Source organism: Podarcis vaucheri (assembly GCF_965113315.1).
Source record: "Podarcis vaucheri genome assembly, chromosome: 2".
NCBI classification, from domain to species: Eukaryota; Metazoa; Chordata; class Lepidosauria; order Squamata; family Lacertidae; genus Podarcis; species Podarcis vaucheri.
Genome location: NC_138760.1, coordinates 129,906,391 through 129,929,022, shown reverse-complemented (window position 1 = coordinate 129,929,022; position 22,632 = coordinate 129,906,391). Strand labels below are relative to the sequence as shown.

At 46.6% G+C, this 22,632-nt stretch overlaps 1 protein-coding gene across 1 annotated transcript; it reads right to left on the bottom strand.

The window, feature by feature from the left end:
- Window positions 1-10,198: 10,198 nt before the first annotated feature.
- LOC309526244 (uncharacterized protein) lies at window positions 10,199-17,706 on the bottom strand (the record flags this gene model as incomplete). The annotated part of the gene is made up of 2 exons (XM_082212157.1): window positions 10,199-11,304; window positions 17,656-17,706. 2 exons carry the CDS (start codon window positions 17,704-17,706, stop codon window positions 10,981-10,983), a joined length of 375 nt encoding a protein of 124 aa, XP_082068283.1. The 3' UTR covers window positions 10,199-10,980.
- Between the last annotated feature and the right edge of the window lie 4,926 nt (window positions 17,707-22,632).

Below are 22,632 nucleotides of genomic sequence, written 5' to 3'. Positions count from 1 at the left end.
TTTGCACCTCACCCCGCTTCGTAAGGCTGGCATGGTCTGCACACTAGTGACCTGAGAGTGGACCCCATTGAACTCAGTGGGGCTTATGAATAGAACTTGGTGCAAAAACCAGGCACCATCCTGTCCCCAAGCCTGAAAACTGCAGCCCCAGAGCATGGGCAGAATACAGCCGAGTAGCTATTACATGTGGGTGCCCCCACGTCTCAGTGCAAGAGATGCCTTAGCAGTTGAGCTGGCTGGGCCCCAAACCTCTTTCTGCTCATCATTAGAGCTGCTGAGAGACCCTAGAAGGCTGGGAATAGGATCTGGCTCCTGCTGTTTCTTAGCCACCTCCTCATTTTCCTTATTCACGCAAAATGGGGTGATTTTTGGTTGTGCTTTCTTTAGAGAAGCTCTCTTTGGAGCAGGGCCCGTGGCACTCGGGGAGAGACCAGAAATTTTGTAACCACTCCAGGTCAACACCATCATTTCCCTTAATTCCATATCATGTTTCCTTATACCATTTGTAGCAATTAAAGCTTTTCTAACTTTAGTCTGCAACAACTTCTGTGTCATTCACTTATTGTTCTGCAGAATGCGGAGGCTAGACTGGTGACTGGGAGTGGCTGCTGGAACCATGTAAGACCGCTCCTAAAGGAACTACTTTCAAAGTGTTGGTGGTGACATTTAAAGCCCTAAACGGCCTCTGCCCAGGATACCCGAAGGAGCATCTCCAACCCCATCCTTCAGCCTGGACCCTGAGGTCCAGCACTGAGGGCCTTCTGGCAGTTCCCTCAGTGCAAGAAGAGAAGTTACAGGGAAGCAGGCTGAGGGCCTTCTTGGTAGTGGCGCCCTCCCTGTGGAACACGCTCCCATCAGATGTCAAGGAGATGAGTAACTATGTAACCTTTAGAAGACACCTGAAGGCAGCCCTGTATATTGTACGTGCTGGAAGCCGCCCAGAGTGTCTGGGAAAACCCAGTCAACTGGGTAGCAGGTAAATACTATTGTTGTTGTTATTATTATTATTATTATTGACACAGGATGCTGATGGTGTTGCAGCTTCACCCCAGTGCCTTGCCAGGGCAGGAGGGGCATGGTCTTCCTAAAAATGTTGAGCTGAGCAAGGCTGGATGCAGCTCCTGCTCCCAAGAGTGGCACATGCCAGTCTGTGCACTTGCTCTGCTGGGAGGAGCAGATGTTTAACAAGGCTGGAAACCAGATCTCGCCCGGCCCTAGGGACTCCTCCCAAGAATCCTGGGAGCCAGAATTGGTTCAGGACCCTGAGAGTTGCAAGGAGACAGCTTCAGCCCTGCTGCCCAAAGACTGCAATTCCCAGAGTGGTCACCAATCCCCCCTTCTTGCCAGGGAACTCTGGGAATTGTAGTTGGGTAGATGGTGGGAGAGGGTCTCCCCTCCAGTCTCCACACTTGGGGGGGGCTGTATCTCCCCACTCCACAGGGCTTCTCCTTCCTCGGATTCCATGGATGCTTCTCTGTGTTATGAAATGCGACTTTCCCCTCAGTCTGAAGGGGGCTTCTTTGCATGCCCCCCTTTTGTTGCCCCAAAGACCCCTCCTCAAAAAAGAAGGTAGCATCTTGATCCAAAGGAAGAAGAGAGTCGCAGACCTGCTGGACACTCAGCCCCTCCCTGGCTTGGCGGAGAGGAACTGGGGGCAGGACCCTCCGCTCCCTGACTTGGGGGTCTCCCCCCCATGCATGAGCTGGACGGGGGGCCCCTTGCCTCCTCCCTTGCAGCCCTGGGACCCCCTTCTCCCCGCTGCACCCCAAGGGGGAAGAGAGAAGAGACTCACCGGATTCCAGGAGGGGCACCGAGGAAGTTTTTGCAAAGCAGAGAGAACAAAGCAGCCTCCTCTTTGCTCGCAGGAAGGGACTGGGCAGGGAGGGGCTTCTGCTGGGGAGGACCTTGCCCTCCCCCGCCCTCCCCTTCCTCAACTCTCTAGGAATCCCGCTCTGCTCCTTTTAACCCTTGGCAAGCCGAGGGCGCCCAGACCGCCCCTCCCTCCCTCTCCCTGCCTGCCGTTTTCCTGCTTCTGCGCTCTAGGGGCTGCCCTCCCTTCTCCATCTGGGCCAAGGACTCTGCATCAAGGGCCCCTGGGATGCAGGGCAGGGGGAGCATCTCTTGGCCCCCCAGGGAAAGAGAAACGTGTGTGTGGAGGGGAGACTTCCAAGGAGACTCTGCAGGTCCCCAACTTGGCAGCCGGATCCCACGGACCCTGCCGGTGGGTCCCAGGGAAGGCGCTTCCAGGAAAGGCCCTTTCAAAGTAGGGATCCAGATGCACAGGGCAGAATGGTAACGGGGAACCCCCACCTCCCTTGTCGTTCGTCTGCACAAGATGGGGGGGCTGACAGCGGAGACGAGCGCCCCAACCCCACAGTCGCCTTTGACTGGACGTAAAGGTCCAGGATTCCTTTTCCTTTGAATATCCCATTGCTGATGTGCGTGGGGGGAGGGTAATCTCCTGCACGGGAGGGGCTTCATCCTGCCATGCAAGCCCTGCAGGTGTTGGGTTCCCACTTTGCAGCTGGCATGCATAGATCCGGGGCCCAGTAAGGGCCCTTTTTGGGGGGCCCTCCCTTCCCCATCACTGCATCTTCATCTCTTTGTCCTCTCTGCCCAGGCGACTGTGGGGTTGGGGCGCTCGTCTCCGCTGTCAGAACGAGGGGGCTGGCGTTTGTCCCCAGACAGCTTTTCCGGGTCACGTGGCCCGCAGGACTCAACCGCTTCTGGCGCAATGGGGTACATTGGTGAAAACCAGAGTGCACAGAAATGCCACAACTGCTTGTACTGGTATGTTTTTGAAGGAAAAAGGTAAAAGGCGGATCTAGACGGATCCTCGTGAATTCATATGGTTTTTTCATTCAAATTAAATAAAACCACCATGATACTGTAGACTATGTCTTACTCTGTAGACAGCATCAAAAAAATCACGCATCCACTATTTCGTGGGGCCGCTGGGGCACAAAAACATGGTTAAAAAACACGGATCCTCATGTACCCTCATGATTTTTGCACAAGACCAGCCCAAAGTCACCATCAGTTCAAACATCATGGCCAGGGGCACAGCATCCACCACAAAAATCACGGATCCACGGCTTCCTGGCCATTCCGTGGCCCAAAAACGTGGTTTTGAAGCACGGATGCTCATGGATCCTCACGCATTTTCCATTGGGCCAACCCAAACTCACCGTCAAATCACACATCATGTCCAGGGGCACAGCCTACACCACATAAAACTTGGATCCACGCCTGCCTGGCCATGCCGTGGCCCAAAAACGTGGTTCCGAAGCATGGATCCTCATGGATCCTCATGATTTTTGCACAAGGCCAGCCCAAAGTCACCATCAGATCAAACGTCATGGCCAGGGGCACAGCCTGCACCACAAAAATCACGGATCCACGACTTCCTAGCAAATCCATGGCCCAAAAACGTGGTTTTGAATCACGGATCCTCATGGATCCTCACGCATTTTCCATTGGGCCAACCCAAACTCACCGTCAAATCACACATCATGGCCAGGGCCACAGCCCGCACCACAAAAAACTAGGATCCACGGCTCCCTGGCAACACCATGGACCAAAAACGTGGTTTTGAAGCACGGATCCTCATGGATCATCACACTTTTGGCATTGGGGAACCCCAAATTCACCCTTTATTCAAATATCTTGTACATAACCACAGATCTGACCACAAACATCATGGATCTACTGCTTCATGGCCCTGGCCAGATGCTACCCTGGATATATTGGCCAATTTTTAGGTGGGTGTGCTGGGATGGAGGAAATGGAGTCGGCTTAATCTCTATCCATTAAAGATGGGCGCCCAATGGCTGGGCCAGAATGATTTCAGTTCGGTTTGCCAGCTCCCAGCTCTTCATGGGGCGCAATAGTCACCTGTAGCTGCCATCAGGAGTCCCTTTTTGATCCTGGATGCTTCTGTCTCTATGGAGGCATTGGTCACAAATGTAGCCAAACTGGAATTTTTGAATCTATGTCAGGTTAGGCAATCGGTACTGTACCTGTCCCTTTCCAACCTTGCCATGGTGATCCATGCAGTAGTCACCTGCAGACTAGACTACTTTAACTTGCTGTACACCTGAGCCGGGGAGTGCAGGGTATAATTGTGATAGAGAGTGAGAGAGATGCAGGGCTACCCTTGAGACTGCTCCAGAAACTCCATATGGTCTAATATGCAGATGCATGAGTTCTTACTTGGACTTTGTGGAGAGCCCACATTCAGTTGGTTGTTCATCAGCTGGATTGGCTCCAGGCGGAGTATCGAATCAGGTTCAATGTTTTGGTGCTAATCTTTAAAGCCCTAAGCAGTCTGTGACCTTTCTTATCTGTGGGAATTATCTTCCAATACACCCCCCATGAGTGTGACGCTCATCTAACAGCAACCTACTGGAGGTCCCTGGCCCAAAACATATCCAGCTGTCCTCAACCAGAGCCTTTTTGGTGGAACACTTTGTCTAATGAGAACCAGGGCTCAGTGCAATCTATCTCAGTTCTCTCACTTGTCATGGTGAGTGGGCTTGCACATTCCTATGACCCTTGTGAGTGAAGCGGTTGGGAATCTCGTACTCCCAGCAGGGTCACCCAAGGCGGTAAGGTCAAAGAAAATTAAATATGCTCAGAGTCCTGTAGTGATTTCATGCTCTTTATTGCAGCTTGTAAAACAGTGACTGAATTTCCCCCCAAACCTCAGGCTTTTATATACATTATTTACACAATGAGTCCCGTCTGACTGGCTGATTCTGCTTCCCTCCTAGAGCCTGGTTGGTCTTTTCCTGCAAGCCAATCAGTTCTTGCATTCTAGGATCCTACTTGCCTATTGTTCTAGCATCCAAGCTTGGTACATAACAGGGAAGGAGCTAGACAAAGAATGATCCAAGAAGTCCTCAACGGCAGAACAGGCGGGTGATAACAAGCAGTGTGTTACAACGGCTCTGAAGGCGGATGAAGGCTGCAGCAGATAGGATCCACCAGTTTGTCGTGACTACTCAAGCCATCAGAACACAGCCCTACTGCGAAGACTGTGCGTTGGTCAGCGTGCACTGATCTACACACATAAAACAAATTCACGCACAGGCATCTTCCAAAAACCCAACCCAACTCCCCCAAACCCTCCCCCCATGGCCATCACTAAATGGCTACGGGGGCAGGAATGTGAAGCCCCAAGTCATGAACCGACACATGGGCGTTCAGTCGTTCTGACTCAAGGAATGAGGCAGTTGAGCAGCTCAGCAGCTGTATCCATGACTGAGCAGCCCTTTTTAGGATCCACTATGCTCACCCCGAAAAGGGGAAGGGGCTGGAAACGGTGCCCTAAACATAGTATGCCTCCCTTTTTCCCTGACTGGATTACCGCGCCCAGGTGGAATCTCTTTTCCCATAGTTTGAATCCATTATTCTGCATCCTAGTCTCTAGAACAGCAGAAAACAAGCTTGCTCCCTCTTCAACATGACATCCCTTCAAATATTTAAACATGGCTATCATGTCACTCCTTAATCTTCTCTTCTCTAGATTAAACAAATCCAGCTCCCTAAGTCTCTCCTCATAGGGCTTGGATTCCAGATCTTTTACATTTTGGTCACCCTCCGCTGGACATGCTCCAACTTGACAATATCCTTCTTCAACTGGACACAGTATTTCAGGTGTGGTCTGACCAACCAGAATAGTGTGGTGGCATTCCTTCACTTGATCTAGACCAGGGGTCTGCAACCCGCGGCTCCGGAGCCGCATGTCGCTCTTTTACACCTTTGCCGCGGCTCCGGGGCGGATACTAGCGAGGGGAGGAGGTGCATTGTGCGCCCCGACACTCCCCACTGTGGCGGGCGCTGTACTGGCTATGACGTCGCATGGGGGCGGTGCGTGCCTTAGTCCCGACGTCACCTTCCCGCCCGCTGTCAAATCGCGGCTCTGGAGATATATTTGTTTTAAATGTCGCAATGGTTTTGCGGCTCCCAGGTGTTTTTTCCTTCGAAAACGGGTCCAAGTGGCTCTTTTTGTCTTAAAGGTTGCAGACCCCTGATCTAGACACTATACTCCTATTGATGCAGCCCAGAATTGCATTGGTGTTCTTAGCTGCCACATCACACTGTTGACTCATATTCAGCTTGTGGTTGAGTAAGACTCCCAGATCCCTTTCACAGGTACTGTTGTCAAGCCAAGTGTCCCCCACCTGTGCATTTCACTTTTTCTATCCAGGTGTAGTACCTTACATTTCTCCCTATGGAACTCCATATTGTTGGTTTTGGCCCAGCTCTCTAGGCTATTCAGGTCATTTTGAATTCTGACCCTGTCCTCTGGTGTATTAGCAACCCCTCCCAGTTTGCAGTCATTTGCAAATTTGATTAGCACGCCCTCTATTCCATCATCCAAATCATTTATAAAAATATTGAATAGCACCAGGCCCAGGACAGAACCTTGTAGAACCCCAATAGTCATTTTTTTCCAGGATGAAGGTGAGCCACTGATGAGCACTCTTTGGGTTCAGCCCGTCAACCAATTACAAATCCACCTAACAGTAGTTTGTCTAGCCCACATTTTACTAGTTGTTTTGCAATAATATCATGGGGGACCTTTTCAAAGGCCTTACTGAAGTCAAGGTAAGCTGGTACAAGGGAAAGCAGGATTGTAATTACCGTAAAAATTACTGATCACTTTGGATCAGCAGTCTCAACCTAACCCGCTATGTGGGGAGAGCCACGTGTTCCTTTGGAAGGCAAGTGGAATACAGTGTGATATACTGACAGCTGTTTTAAAAGATGTAACTGTAACTTAAAATCCAGTATCAGAAAAAAATAAAAATAGATGGTCCCTGTGTGGATAGTCATGTTTGCATGATGGGGTTCTAAAATCAGTCCTGAAAGTAGATTGAGAATGACTCATGCATAGCTTTTGCTCTGCCATTAACAAGGTGAGCTGAAGCAAATTCTTTTTTTTTCTTTTTTCTTTTTTAGTAAATTTTTATTAGAATTTTTTTTAAAAGGTTACAAAAAAAAGAAAAAATATAAGTCAAAACAGAACAATCAAAAAGGAAAAAGAAAGAACAATACATAAGAAAACAAATATCATCCAAGAACAAAAAAAATAAAAATAAAATAAAGAGAAACAAGTCAAACCTTTACATCACTTGCTTTCATTCGCTTACTTCCTTGACCTCCTCACACCTCCCATTTTTGTATTCTAATTCAGTTAGATATTTCAGCAAATCCTTTCCAGCTTTGTTTTTATCTTAATAATTTATCTTAATATACTGTGATTTTACATTCTCTTTCACCAATTCATTTTTGCTTAACCCATTATATCTTTTCTGCTAAAACCACATGGTTTTCTTCCAACATCTTTCTAACATTCCTTAATTTTACAGTATTTCTGAAAATAAACTTAAATTTTTTTCCAATCTTCTTCCACCGACTCTTCTCCTTGGTCTCGGATTCTGCCAGTCATCTCAGCCAGTTCCATGTCGTCCATCACCTTCATCTGCCATTCTTCCCGGGTGGGTAGATCTTGTGTCTTCCAATACTTTGTGATAAGTATTCTTGCTGCTGTTGTGGAGCTGAAGCAAATTCTTGGCTCCCTTTGGGCTTAGCAATATTTCCTACAGCATTCTTGTTGAAGGGCATTGGAGAGTTAGGTGAGGGACACTTTTCTGTTTTTCCATCAAGCCCCCAGACAAGAATGCTACAGCATCAGCCCCAAACACTCAGTCTCATAACAAAAAATACTCAACAGGGTTAGGGATGAGGGTAGGGGAAGTACAATCATGATCTTTCCAGTCCTCTAGAAGCTGACCCTTTTGGTCATTTTGGTCATGGAGCCAAATATCTGTTCCCAAGTTTAAAGAGTCTAAACTCTGCATCCAAGAGTATTAAAAGAACTCCAGGTCATAGAATCAGAATCATAGAGTTGGAAGAGACCTGGCAGATGTGAAAACAAACTGGGCCAAAACAAGATGAATTTTAACAGGGAGAAATGTAAAGTATTGCACTTGGGCAAAAAAAAAAAAAAATGAGAGGCACAAATACAAGATGGGTGACACCTGGCTTGAGAGCAGTACATGTGATCTAGGAGTCTTGGTTGACCACAAACTTGACATGAGCCAACAGTGTGATGCGGCAGCTAAAAAAGCCAATGCAATTCTGGGCTGCATCAATAGGAGTATAGCATCTAGATCAAGGGAAGTAATAGTGCCACTGTATTCTGCTCTGGTCAGACCTCACCTGGAGTACTGTGTCCAGTTCTGGGCACCACAATTCAAGAAGGACACTGACAAACTGGAACGTGTCCAGAGGAGGGCAACCAAAATGGTCAAAGGCCTGGAAACGATGCCTTATGAGGAACGGCTAAGGGAGCTGGGCATGTTTAGCCTGGAGAAGAGGAGGTTAAGGGGTGATATTGATAGCCATGTTCAAATATATAAAAGGATGTCACATAGAGGGAGAAAGGTTGTTTTCTGCTGCTCCAGAGAAGCGGACACGGAGCAATGGTTCCAAACTACAAGAAAAAAGATTCCACCTAAACATTAGGAAGAACTTCCTGACAGTAAGAGCTGTTCGACAGTGGAATTTGCTGCCAAGGAGTGTGGTGGAGTCTCCTACTTTGGAGGTCTTTAAGCAAAGGCTTGACAACCATATGTCAGGAGTGCTCTGATGGTGTTTCCTGCTTGGCAGGGGGTTGGACTCGATGGCCCTTGTGGTCTCTTCCAACTCTATGATCCTATGATCCTATGATTTCATGACAATGGGTATAATTTAAAATTTAAAAATTGTATGAGAAAATTTAAAAATTGTAAGAACATAATATATGTATGTAAGAAATCCTAAACTCGAATAAAATAAAATAAATTTTAAATAAAGAAAGTAATGCAAAACAGATTAATCAATTCGACTTTTAAAAACAACTCCTAAAACAGCAATTTAACATGAATTTTACTATCTAACAAGAGCATTGATCCATAAAATGAAAGCAATAATCAATGTACTGTACTATAAAAGAAAGAAGGCAGTACTTTAGATTCAAATTAAAATTATTATTTTTTCTTACCTGCACTGATTGATAGACATTGTTTGGATGGGGGGCTTTTATACATTGCCGCAGTCACACAATCAATCAAAAACAGAGAACAAGCCACAGTCACAAAAACGAAAAAGCCAAATAAAAACGCAATTTCTTTTAGCAAAAAAAAAGAAAAAAAAGAAAAGAGCACCAGATATAAGCTCCAAATATCACCTCAGAACACTGCAATTGGAAATGGAAGGCTTTGATTACAATGGGGGGGGGGGGCAAATTAGCAGCGCAACAGTGAAAACAGAAGCTCAGGAGCACGTTCGGCTTCCGAAGCAAAGTTCGCAAACTGGAACACTGACTTCCAGGTTTGCAGCATTCGAGTTCAAAGTTGTTGAGGAACTAAGCTGTTTGAGAACCGAGGTACCACTGTATATAGACATGGTTGCCATACATCCAGAATTGTAAGCAGCGTCTAGGCGGAAATTGCTGAAATGTCCGGGAAAATCTCGACATATGGCAGCCCATGTCGCAAGCGTAGATTTCGGCAAACTTCACTTTAAAGGGAAGTCTTCTTTCTGCACATAGCTGTTGGTTCTCCTTCTGCCCATAACTGCTGCATTATGGGGAAGCCTTGCTTCTTCTCTCTTGCTCCTCTTTTCTCTTGCACTCTGGGAAAGTCTTGCTTACAATCTGCTTCTGCACAAACTGTACAAAACTGTTCCAAACACCAGGACATTCTTTTCCTTGTTCAGTCATCCTAAGCACATGGAAAACAACATGACCTGCTCTCCATGCCTAGCTGACCACATCTACAGAACTTGATTGTTATATTGTTTCGTGCCATATTAATCTCTAGTTACAATTTAATTAGGAGGCTTCATGCCTGTCTAGTTCTAGCTCCGATTCCCAGCCTTTACTCCATCAATGATAAATGATCACATGTAATCCCCACCTCTCACATGTAATTCCCGCCTTAGTACTTATGTTAACCAATCACAAGTTTCTTTGTGTATGTATCAACCAATCAGCCACAGGCCCACCTGTGGCAATGCTTGTAATATTCAATAAAAGAGGCTCTCAGGGTCCGCCCAGACAGACGCCTCATGTTACACCTGCCTCTCTCGTCTCCCGTGATTTTTCATTCCTACATCACTTGAAATGGATACGCGCCCCCACCCCACCCCCAGTTCCTTCAAGCCCTCCTCAGAAGGCCTGGTTTCAGACCCTTGATAATCTAGATTGACTCCTCTGCATCATCTTCATGAAGTTTTCCCTTAGCATATATACAAGCTTTCAATCTGTGAGTTTTGTTCTGCAAATCCATTTTTTAAAATCTAACTTAAATGTTGCATTCAACTGATGGTAACTTGACCAGTCTCCCTCCCAACTAGAGGAAGAAGTTCCCTTTATAGGGACCCCACATACAATTAAGCAATACCACACGGCCCTAAACCTAACCTCCCAATACATCAACCTCAGCGGGTAAACTATTGGTCTGCTGTGTCAAAGTTTTACTGGACGTTTGGACAATATTGGTGAGAGCACAGGGAATCTCACAGTCACCACTTCCCCTGGAATAAGAATCACTTCCGTTCAAACCAGTAAGTATGTCTGTAATTATGACAATCTGACCAATGCCTAGATGACTTAAGCCCTATATCGGACTCCTCTTCATGGGTTTCCCCCCTTAATATAGAGCATGGTCCAATCCCCTGGACATTCTCAGACATACAGAAGTCCTTCTCAAGGTCATGAAGGAATCTGAAGAGGTGATTCAAGCAACACAAAAGGAGATTCCTCCTAAAGATCAGGAAGAACTTTCTGATAGTAAGAGACAACAGTGAAAAGGAACTCCCTCAGAAGAGAGAGGACTCTCCTTCATTGGAGGTATTTAAGAAGAAGTTGGATGGCCATCCGTCATGGATGCTTGAAATGACCTTTTTTCTGCATTGGCGGGGGTTGGACTAGATTCCAAATCTACCATTCCGAGTGAAATTTTCTCCACATTCCATGCGCTGATATGCTTTAAACCCTGTATGAATAATTTGGTGGGCCATGAGAGTGGCACTCTGACTGAAGCTCTTTCCGCATTCCAAGCACGGATAAGGTTTCTCCCCTGTATGGACTCTTTGATGGGAAGTGAGATTGTCCTTTCGACTGAAGCTCTTTCCGCATTCCAAGCACTGATATGGTTTCTCCCCTGTATGAATTCTTTGATGGGAAGTGAGGCTATTCCTTTGAATTAAGCTCTTTGTTTGATGGGAGGACTGGGAGCTCTGACGGATGTTCTCTCCACACTTTGAATATTTATCGGACTTCTCCGCTATGTGGATTCTGTTGTGTTTCCCCTTGTTCTCCCCTTCCAATTCATCACCATCTGCAATGAAGAGAGTAGCTAATTAGAGCTTCAGGAAGAAACGGAGCTCCAGATTATTGAACAATGTTAATGGATGCTTGTGATAGAGGAAGAACTGAGCAGAGTTAGATGTGAGGCCTTACTATAGTTTTCACTGCCTTTTTTAGCTGGAATTTCTTGCCTTTTATCTGGGATAGATTTTGTTTGGCTCAGTCATGGAGTCCAATCCATGTTGAAGGTCAGTCATCTCTTTGGTCAACAAAATGCAGACAGAAGCAAAAGTAAAAATGAGACTTCCCTGTGTGGTGCGCTCAGTGGTGGGTCGAGGGAAGTGCTCTGATACAGTCGAGAAAGAGGAAGGACAGTTAAAAAGCATTCTGGGAATTTAGGAACAGGGAAAGAAGAGAAACCAAGGTTAGTAATAAAAGAAGGGAAAGTGCACAGCGCCATCTGGCAGACAATTTTAAAAGTGCAGGCAAAATGTGTTGATGTGCTCATCCTCTGTATTTGAAGCCGACTCCTCTATCTCTTCCATTATTAAATAGTGGGAATAATATTCATAACCTGACGGCTCCCAACAGTTTGAAATATTACAGACTTGGAGGTTCTGGTCTTATTTAAAGACATCACCAGCCAAACCTGGGCCAAAGCATATTAACCTGTGTACATAAGAAAAAGAAATGGAAGGTCAAGATGTCTGAGAAGAAAATACAATCTAAAATAACTGTTACTGCCAGCTCCCAAGGTAGGAGACTTTCAATAGCAGAAATTGATCCCAATGCAGATTTGAAAGACTTGATAGTCAACATGAACAAAAATATAAATGATAAACCGGATTCAATGAACAATAAGATTGAACAACATTTAAAAATAATAATAGATCTCCAAGGTCAGGTAAAAGATCTCCAAGGTCAGGTAAAATAAGGAGCTAGACAAAACAGTTCAAGAATTAAAAATCAAGACAAGAAGAAGTGTCCAAACGGATTCAGGATGAAAATAAAGACCTGAGGAAAAATCAGGAGATTATAGCGGATGACATAACAGAGATAAAGAAGGCACAAGAGCAATTATTAGATCAGATTGCCGTCTAGGACATTTATTGGCATCAAATGGTTCTGCACTTCTGAGGAATTCCTGAATCCCAAAATGAACAAATTGAGAACAAAATAATCCAAGAGTTAGCAAAGTGGATGGGAGTACAGGAAGACGAATTATTAATGGATGTGGACAAAATATTTAGGATCAGATCAGAAAGATCAAACATGTACAAAGGCCCAGGAGATTACCTAGTGTTTATAAACTCAAGGCTACTGAAAGACAAAATATTTCAAAAAGAAGCCAATGTAAATTAGTAATCGAAGATGGAGAATGACTGAAAAAAATTTAAATGTTGAAAAGATACTAGGTAAAGCACAGGAATTACTTAGAGAATTCTTCCAAATTAATAAAGAGCAAGATACAGATAGTAGAATAATATGGGAGGTGAGCAAAGCTGGTATAAGAAGATTTTATATTCAACAAAATGTGATTCATAAAAGAAACAGAGAAAAGAAAATGTATCAAATTAGAAAAGAAATAGAAGAAAATGAGGAAATATTAGCCAAACATCCAAAACAAGATCAAGATAGAGCTAATGCCAAAAAGTATAGACCAATCTCTCTACTTAATGTGGATTACAAAATTTTTGCTAATATATTGGCCAAGAGGCTGAAGAAGGTCATGTCAGAATATATCCATAAGGTCCAGGCAGGTTTTCTGCCTGGAAGACATATGAAGGATAATATTAGGAATATAGTAGATATTTTGGGAAAGTTGGAAGCAAGAAAAAATTGTAAAGCAATGTTAATGTTTATTGATGCGGAGAAGGCCTTTGATAATGTATTTTGGAGTTTTATGACACATAATTTAGAAAGTATTAGGGTTGGTCAAGAGTTTTTAAACGGTATTAATGTGATCTATCAGGAACAAAAAGCTAAAATTATAGTAAATAATGTGGTATCAGAGAAAATTAGAATTGAGAAGGGTACCAGGCAAGGGTGCCCACTTCCCCCTCTGCTCTTTATTTCGGTCCTTGAGGTCTTGTTAAGCATGATAAGGAAAGATGAACAAATTAAAGGTATATTAGTAGAATCCAAACAGTATAAATTAAAAGCCTTTGCAGATGACTTGGTGTTGACATTACAAGATCCAGACTACAGTGCAGTAAAAGCACTGGAGACAATACAGTGGTGCCCCGCTAGACGAACGCCTCGCAAGACGGAAAACCCGCTAGACGAAAGGGTTTTCCGTTTTGGAGGCACTTCGCAAAACGAATTTCCCTATGGGCTTCCTTCGCAAGACGAAAGCCCATAGGGAAATCTCCGGGACAGCGGGGAAGCGCAGCGCGTCTTCCCCACTGTCCTTGGACCTCCTCCGAAGGCTGGCGGCGGGGCGGAGAGACCTCCTCCCGCCGCCAGCCTTCGTTTCTCTGCTATCCCGGATGGCTTTTGAAGGCAGGCGGGGGGGGGAGCAAAGACTTTCACCCCCCCCCCGCCGCCTTCAGAAGAGGTCCAGGACCTCTTCTGAAGGCCGGCGGGGGGCAAAAGTCTTTGCTCCCCCCTGCCTGCCTTCCCGGGGGCTTTTAAATCGCCCCGGGACAGCGGAGAAGTCCTCCGCTGTCCCGGGGCGATTTTAAAATGCTGGCGGGCGGCAGCGAAGGCTTCGTTCCTGCCTGCCAGCATTTTAAAATCGCCCCGGACAGCGGAGAAGTCCCCCGCTGTCGCGGGGTTTTTTAAAATGCTGGGGGTGGGAAGAAAAGCCCTTGTCTCCCCCCCCCCAGCCTTCAGAAGAGGTCGGGGGACAGACTGTCGGGGGACCTGGTCTGAAGTCGGTTTCCATAGGAACGCATTAATTGATTTTCAATGCATTCCTATGGGAAACCGTGCTTCGCAAGACGAAAAACTCGCAAGAAGAAAAAACTTGCGGAACGAATGAATTTCGTCTTGCGAGGCACTACTGTACAGGAGTTCAGACAGGTAGCAGGAATTGAGTTAAATAAGAGCAAAATTAAAGTATTAGAGAAAAATCTGGACAATGAGGAAAGGAAATTACTACAAGACAGGCCTACTTTTTGTGAAAAAAGTTAAATATCTGGGGGTTAATTTGTCGGTGAAAAATTTGAATTTATACAAAGATAACTACGAGAAATTATAATAATAATAATAATAATAATAATAATTTATTATTTGTACCCCGCCCATCTGGCTGGGTTTCCCCAGCCACTCTGGGCGGCTTCCACAGAAACCAAAAAAACATTAAAATATCATACATTAAAAGCTTCCCTGAATAGGGCCGCCTTAAGATGTTTTCTGAATGTCAGGTAGTTTTCCATCACCTTGACATCCGATGGGAGGGCATTCCACAGGGCGGGCGCCACCACCGAAAAGGCCCTCTGCCTGGTTCCCTGTAGCTTCGCTTCTCGCAATGAGGGAGCCGCCAGAAGGCCCTCGGCGCTGGACCTCAGTGTCCGGGCAGAACGATGGGGGTGGAGACGCTCCTTCAGGTATACTGGGCCGAAGCCGTTTAGGGCTTTAAAGGTCAACACCAACACTTTGAATTGTGCTCGGAAACGTACTGGGAGCCAATGTAGGTCTTTCAAGACCGGTGTTATGTGGTCTCGGCGGCCGCCCCCAGTCACCAGTCTAGCTGCCGCATTCTGGATTAGTTGTAGTTTCCGAGTCACCTTCAAAGGTAGCCCCACGTAGAGCGCATTGCAGTAGTCCAAGCGGGAGATAACTAGAGCATGCACCACTCTGGCCAGACAGTCAGCGGGCAGGTAGGGTCTCAGCCTGCGTACCAGGTGGAGTTGGTAGACAGCTGCCCTGGATACAGAATTGACCTGTGCCTCCATGGACAGCTGTGAGTCCAAAATGACTCCCAGGCTACGCACCTGGTCCTTCAGGGGCACAGTTACCCCATTCAGGACCAGGGAGTGCTCCACACCAGCCCGCCCCCTGTCCCCCAAAAACAGTACTTCTGTCTTGTCAGGATTCAACTTCAATCCATTAGCCGCCATCCATCCTCCAACCGCCTCCAGGCACTCACACAGGACCTTCACCGCCTTCCCTGGTTCTGATTTGAAAGAAAGGTAGAGCTGGGTATCATCTGCATATTGATGGACACCCAGTCCAAACCCCCTGATGATCTCTCCCAGCGGCTTCATATAGATGTTAAAAAGCATGGGGGAGAGGACGGAACCCTGAGGCACCCCACAAGTGAGGGCCCAAGGGTCTGAACACTCATCCCCCACCACCACTTTCTGAACACGGCCCAGGAGAAAGGAGCGAAACCACTGTATAACAGTGCCCCCAGCTCCCAACCCCTCTAGACGGTCCAGAAGGATGTTATGGTCGATTGTATCAAAGGCCGCTGAGAGATCCAGCAGAACTAGGAAACAACTCTCACCTTTGTCCCTAGCTCGCCGGAGATCATCAACCAGTGCGACCAAGGCAGTTTCAGTCCCATGATGAGGCCTGAACCCTGATTGGAAGGGATCCAAATGGTCCGCATCCTCCAGGCGTGCCTGGAGTTGTTCAGCAACCACACGCTCAATCACCTTGCCCAAGAATGGAAGATTTGAGACTGGGCGATAGTTGGCCATACTGGCCGGGTCTAAAGATGGTTTTTTAAGAAGCGGTTTAATGACCGCCTCTTTCAGCGGATCTGGGAATGTTCCCTCACAGAGGGAAGCATTCACCACCCCGCAGAGCCCATCGCCCAGCCCTTCCCGGCTAGCTTTTATAAGCCAGGATGGGCAAGGATCAAGGAGACAGGTGGTTGGTTTCACTCGTCCAAGCAGCCTGTCCACATCCTCGGGGGTAACGGATTGAAATTGATTCCATGCAACTTGACCAGACAGGGCTCTAGCACTCTCCCGCCCCAGCCCTGCTCCCACGGTGGTGTCTAGCTCCTTCCGAATATGAGTGATTTTATCTGCAAAAAACGTTGCAAAATCGTTGCAGGAGATCTTGGGGTCTTTACAAGGCCCCGATGGTAAAGGTGGTTCCGTTAAGTTGCGGACCACCTGAAAGAGTCTCCTGCTACTATTTTCTGCAGATGCAATAGAGGCGGTGAAGAAAGTCTTCTTCGCCGTCGCTATCGCCACTTGGTAGGCTCGACGTTGAGCTCTAACCTGTGTCCGGTCAGATTCGGAGTGAGTTTTCTGCCACCGACGCTCTAGCCGTCTCAGCGATTGTTTCATCGCCCTCAGCTCCGAAGAAAACCACGGGGCTGTCCGGGCTCCATGCAATCGGAGAGGGCGCTTCGGAGCCAGACAGTCGATAGCCCTGGTTAACTCCGCATTCCAGCGGGCCACCAGGGAATCAGCTGAAAGGCCATCAACATGGGATAAAGCATCCCCTACCACTCTCTGGAAACCATTTGGATCCATTAAGTGGCGGGGGCGGACCATCCGAATTGGTCCCACCTCCCTGCAGAGGGGAAGGGTCGCGGAGAAGTCCAGTTGCACCAGGAAGTGATCTGACCATGGCACTTCTTTGGTTTCATTTTTACTTAGTGTCAGATCACCCACGTCGCTAGAGGTGAATACCAGGTCTAAGGCATGTCCATGACTATGAGTTGGGCCCAACTTATTCAGGGACAGCCCCATGGAGGCCATGCTTTCCACGAAGTCCCGAGCGGCCCCTTGTAAGGTCGTGTCGGCGTGGATGTTAAAATCCCCCAGGACAACCAAACTAGGTGTCTCCAGGAGAACATCCGCCACGACCTGAAGCAGCTCGGACAGGGAATCCTTGGTGCAGCGGGGAGGTCGGTACACCAAAAGGAATCCTGTACTGCCCCTATTGCCCAACTTCCAGAACATGCACTCAGAAAACTGGGTCTTCCCAGTAGGACGCCTGGTGCAGACTAATGACTTCCTAAAAATCACTGCAACCCCCCCTCCCCGCCCACATGACCTGGGTTGCTGTGCGTAAGAGAAACCTGGTGGGCAGGCGGCAGCAAGGACAGGCCCATCTGTCTCATTCAACCAGGTCTCTGTCACACAAGCCAGGTCAAATCCTCCATCCACAATCAGGTCGTGGATGGCAGTGGTTTTATTCACCATTGACCTGGCATTACACAGCAACACCTTCAGGTTATGTGGGTTTCCCCTGTTGATTCCAGTATCCATCTGGTCAAGGCCAGACCCGGAGGCAGGGATAGTCTTCAAACAACGACTAAACCTGCCTCCTCGGTAATGACATGGTCTGGTCTTAGCGTAACTCCGCCTCCTGCCCATGATCACCGAGATCGGATGTCCCAGTGCTTCCCGCCCTGTGGAACTTGTCCCAGCCATCGTGTTGGCTGGGGCCTCACTCCCAGGCAGCCCTGATCCCACCCCTTAAAAACAAAACACAAACTATACAGAACCAATAAAACAACAGAAAACAAAAACAGAACAATTACACTAAAATTAATCCCCAACCAAATATCCATTACACCCACCCACCCCCAGCAAGAGAAAAAAGGAAAAAAAGAAATACAAATTTAAATTGCCACCGACTGCTTGAGGACATTTTAAAACACATTGGAACAGGGAAGCAATTGCAGAACACTTCCCAGCTTCCCCAAAAGTTTGTTCCAAATAAGGGCCTGGGCCACGCCCCCTGGGCCAGTTGGAGAAGGCCCTGGAAGGGAGCAGGCCCTGCAGTCCTCACCCAGCCGATGGTCCGAGGCTTCCCTGCAGCAGGAGTCCCTTTATAGCCGGGAGAAAGGGCCTGGGCCACGCCCCCTGGGCCAGTTGGAGAAGGCCCTGGAAGGGAGCAGGCCCTGCAGTCCTCACCCAGCCGATGGTCCGAGGCTTCCCTGCAGCAGGAGTCCCTTTATAGCTGGGAGAAAGGGCCTGGGCCACGCCCCCTGGGCCAGTTGGAGAAGGCCCCAGCCGATGGTCCGAGGCTTCCCTGCAGCAGGAGTCCCTTTATAGCCGGGATAAAGGGCCTGGGCCACGCCCCCAGGGAGCAGGCCCTGCAGTCCTCACCCAGCCGATTCATTATGGAATGAAATCAAGAGAGATTTAGCGATTTGGTCAAATTTAAAATTGTCATTAATGGGCCGGATTTCTGTGGTTCAGATGAATGTATTGCCAAAGATGTTTCTTTTTGTTTCAAGCCCTCCCAATTATTCACAATGTGAAATGTTTTAAAGAATGGCAGAAAGCTTAATCTAGATTTATCTGGCAGGGGGGAAACCCAGAATTAAGTATAAATTACTAATGGACTCAAAAGAAAAAGGGGGGATTCTCCCTGCCAGATTTGAAGATTTATTTTGAGGCTGCAGCTCTCTGCTGGGTTAAGGAATGGATACAACTGGATGATGCTGATGTTTTAGACTTGGGGGGATTTGGCAATGTGTTTGGATGGCATGCTTCTCTATGGTATGACAAGGTAAAAATCATGTAATTAGAAAATCTCTATATAATGTTTGGCTAAAATACAAAGATCTCTTAGAGAGGAAAACACCCAGATGGCTTTCACCAATGGAGGAAAAGGCCCCCAAAAAGTGAAATATGGAAACCAAGTGGTTGAGATACGCTGATCTGTTGCTGGAAGATAAAGAAGGATATAAATTAAAACCATTTGATCAAATTAAAGATAAAATAAATTGGCTACATTATCACCAGATTAATGAACTGTAAAAATTAGATAAGAAAAATGGTTTTGCTTCTGAAAAAACTAAGTTGGAAACGGACTTGTTGGACTCTAAAGTTAAAAAATTTGTCTAAAATGTATAATTTATTGTTGGAATGGCATACAAAGGATGAACAAGTTAAATCTGTGATGATAGACTGGGCAAGAGATTTGGAACACAACATAATGTTTGAAGATTGGGAGAGGTTATGGAGGAAAGGGGTCAAGTTCACTGCATGTACGGTGTTAAAGGAAAATATAATGAAAATGATGTATAGATGGTACTTAACTCCTGTAAAATTTGCAAAGATATATCACAATAGTGATAACTTATGTTGGAAATGTAAAGAAAAAGAAGGTACTTTTTATCATATGTGGTGGACCTGCCCCAAGGTGAAAGACTTCTGGGAGAACATTTATAATGAATTGGGGGAAAAGTTGAAATATACATTTATTAAGAAACCAGAGGCCATTCCTCTTGGAATAACAGGATTGGAACTGCCCAAGAAAGATGTTAGACTGTTTTTGTATGCCACAATTGCTGCTAGAATTTTGTTGAGCAAGCCCCAGTACCTCTCCAGCCCCATCCATCCATGTCCCCATCTCCCCTCCCCTGGGACTCACCAGATCTCTCGGACGTCCCTGGGAGGGAACGCTCAGAGGCTGTGAGGAGGGATGCAGGAGACAACCTGACCAGGTCAACTGTCCATCTTCCCCCTTCCATCCTTACGAGCTTTGCAGGATCCGTCTCTTTCATCCTTCCTGAGGAGTCGAGGAGCCACCACAAGCTGCAGGGCCCTGGGAGAGAGGAAGAAGCAAAGGAAGCCTCAGAGGCCCTGCAAGGATTCTCCTGCCCTAGATATTCCCCTGCTCCTGGAGAAGCACAAATGGGGCAGCCCCTTCCCAACAAAAACCCCATTTGAAACATCTCCAGTGGTTCCAATTTAATCTGTTTGAACCTCACCCCACTTCATTAGAGCTGCAGAGAGACCCTAGAAGGTTGGGAATAGGATCTGGCTCCTGCTGTTTCTTAGCCACCTCCTCATTTTCTTTACTCACACAAAATGGAGTGATTTTTGGTTGTGCTTTCTTTAGAGAAGCTCTCTTTGGAGCAGGGCCCGTGGCACTCGGGGAGAGACCAGAAATTCTGTAACCACTCCAGGTCAACACCATCTTTACCCTTAATTCCATATCATGTTTCCTTATACCATTTGTAGCAATTAAAGCTTTTCTAACTTTAGTCTGCAGCAACTTCTGTGTCATTCACTTATTGTTCTGCAGAATGTGGAGGCTAAACTGGTGACTGCTGCTGGAACCATGTAAGACCGCTCCTAAAGGATTTACTTTGAAAGTGTTGGTGCTGACCTTTAAAGCCCTGAATGGCCTTGGCCCAGGATACCCGAAGGAGCATCTCCACCCCCATCGTTCAGCCTGGTCATAGAATCATAGAATCATAGAATCATAGAATCATGGAGTTGGAAGAGACCACAAGGGCCATCGAGTCCAACCCCCTGCCAAGCAGGAAACACCATCAGAGCACTCCTGACATATGGTTGTCAAGCCTCTGCTTAAAGACCTCCAAAGTAGGAGACTCCACCACACTCCTTGGCAGCAAATTCCACCGTCGAACAGCTCTTACTGTCAGGAAGTTCTTCCTAATGTTTAGGTGGAATCTTCTTTCTTGTAGTTTGGCTCCATTGCTCCGTGTCCGCTTCTCTGGAGCAGCAGAAAACAACCTTTCTCCCTCCTCTATGTGACATCCTTTTATATATTTGAACATGGCTATCATATCACCCCTTAACCTCCTCTTCTCCAGGCTAAACATGCCCAGCTCCCTTAGCCGTTCCTCATAAGGCATCGTTTCCAGGCCTTTGACCATTTTGGTTGCCCTCCTCTGGACACGTTCCAGTTTGTCAGTGTCCTTCTTGAATTGTGGTGCCCAGAACTGGACACAGTACTCCAGGTGTGGTCTGACCAGAGCAGAATACAGTGGCACTATTACTTCCCTTGATCTAGATGCTATACTCCTATTGATGCAGCCCAGAATTGCATTGGCTTTTTTAGCTGCCGCGTCACACTGTTGGCTCATGTCAAGTTTGTGGTCAACCAAGACTCCTAGATCCTTTTCACATGTACTGCTCTCAAGCCAGGTGTCACCCATCTTGTATTTGTGCCTTTCATTTTTTTTGCCTAAGTGCAATACTTTACATTTCTCCCTGTTAAAATTCATCTTGTTTATTTTTGCCCAGTTCTCTAATCTGTCAAGGTCATTTTGAAGTGTGATCCTGTCCTCTGGGGTGTTAGCCACCCCTCCCAGTTTGGTGTCATCTGCAAATTTGATCAGGATGCCCTTGAGTCCATCATCCAAGTCGTTGATAAAGATGTTGAATAAGACCGGGCCCAAGACAGAACCCTGTGGCACCCCACTAGTCACTCTTCTCCAGGATGAAGAGGAACCATTGATGAGCACCCTTTGGGTTCGGTCAGTCAGCCAGTTACAAATCCACTGAGTGGTAGCATAGTCAAGACCGCATTTTACCAGCTTCTTTACAAGAATATCATGGGGCACCTTGTCAAATGCCTTGCTGAAATCAAGGTAGGCTACATCCACTGCGTTCCCTTCATCTACCAGGCTTGTAATTCTGTCAAAAAACGAGATCAGGTTAGTCTGACATGACTTATTTTTCAGAAATCCATGCTGACTATTGGTGATCACAGCATTCCTTTGTAGGTGCTCACAGACTGTTTGCTTAATGATCTGCTCCAGAATCTTCCCTGCTATTGATGTCAGACTGACTGGGCGGTAATTATTTGGGTCCTCTCTTTTCCCCTTTTTGAAAATAGGGACAACATTTGCCCTCCTCCAGTCTGCCGGGACTTCGCCTGTTCTCCAGGAATTCTCAAAGATGACTGCCAGTGGTTCTGAGATCACATCTGCCAGTTCTTTTAATACTCTTGGATGCAGTTCATCTGGCCCTGGAGACTTGAATACATCTAAACTTGCCAAATATTCTTGTACTATCTCCTTAGTTATTCTGGGCTGTGTTTCCTTTGCTGAATCATTTGCTCCAAATTCTTCAGGTCGGGCATTGTTTTCTTTATCGGAGAAGACTGAGGCAAAGAAGGCATTGAGTAGTTCAGCCCTTTCTGTGTCCCCTGTTTGCATTTCACCATCTTCTCCTCTGAGTGACCCCATTGTTTCTTTGTTCTTCCTTTTGCTACGAACATACCCATAAAAGCCTTTTTTGTTGCTTTTAACCTCTCTAGCAAGCCTGAGTTCATTCTGTGCTTTAGCTTTTCTGACTTTGTGTCTACACGTGCTGGCTATTTGTTTGAATTCCTCTTTGGTGGTTTCCCCCCTTTTCCATTTTTTGTACACATCCTTTTTTAATCTTAATTCAGTTAAAAGTTCTTTAGATAGCCACCCTGGCTTCTTTAGGCACCTTCCATGTTTCCGTCTCATTGGTATTGCCTGACGTTGTGCTTTTAGTATCTCCCTCTTAACAAACTCCCAGCCATCATGAACTCCCTTTCCTTTTAGTATTGTTGTCCATGGGATCTCACCCAGCACTTCCCTAAGTTTTATGAAGTCGGCT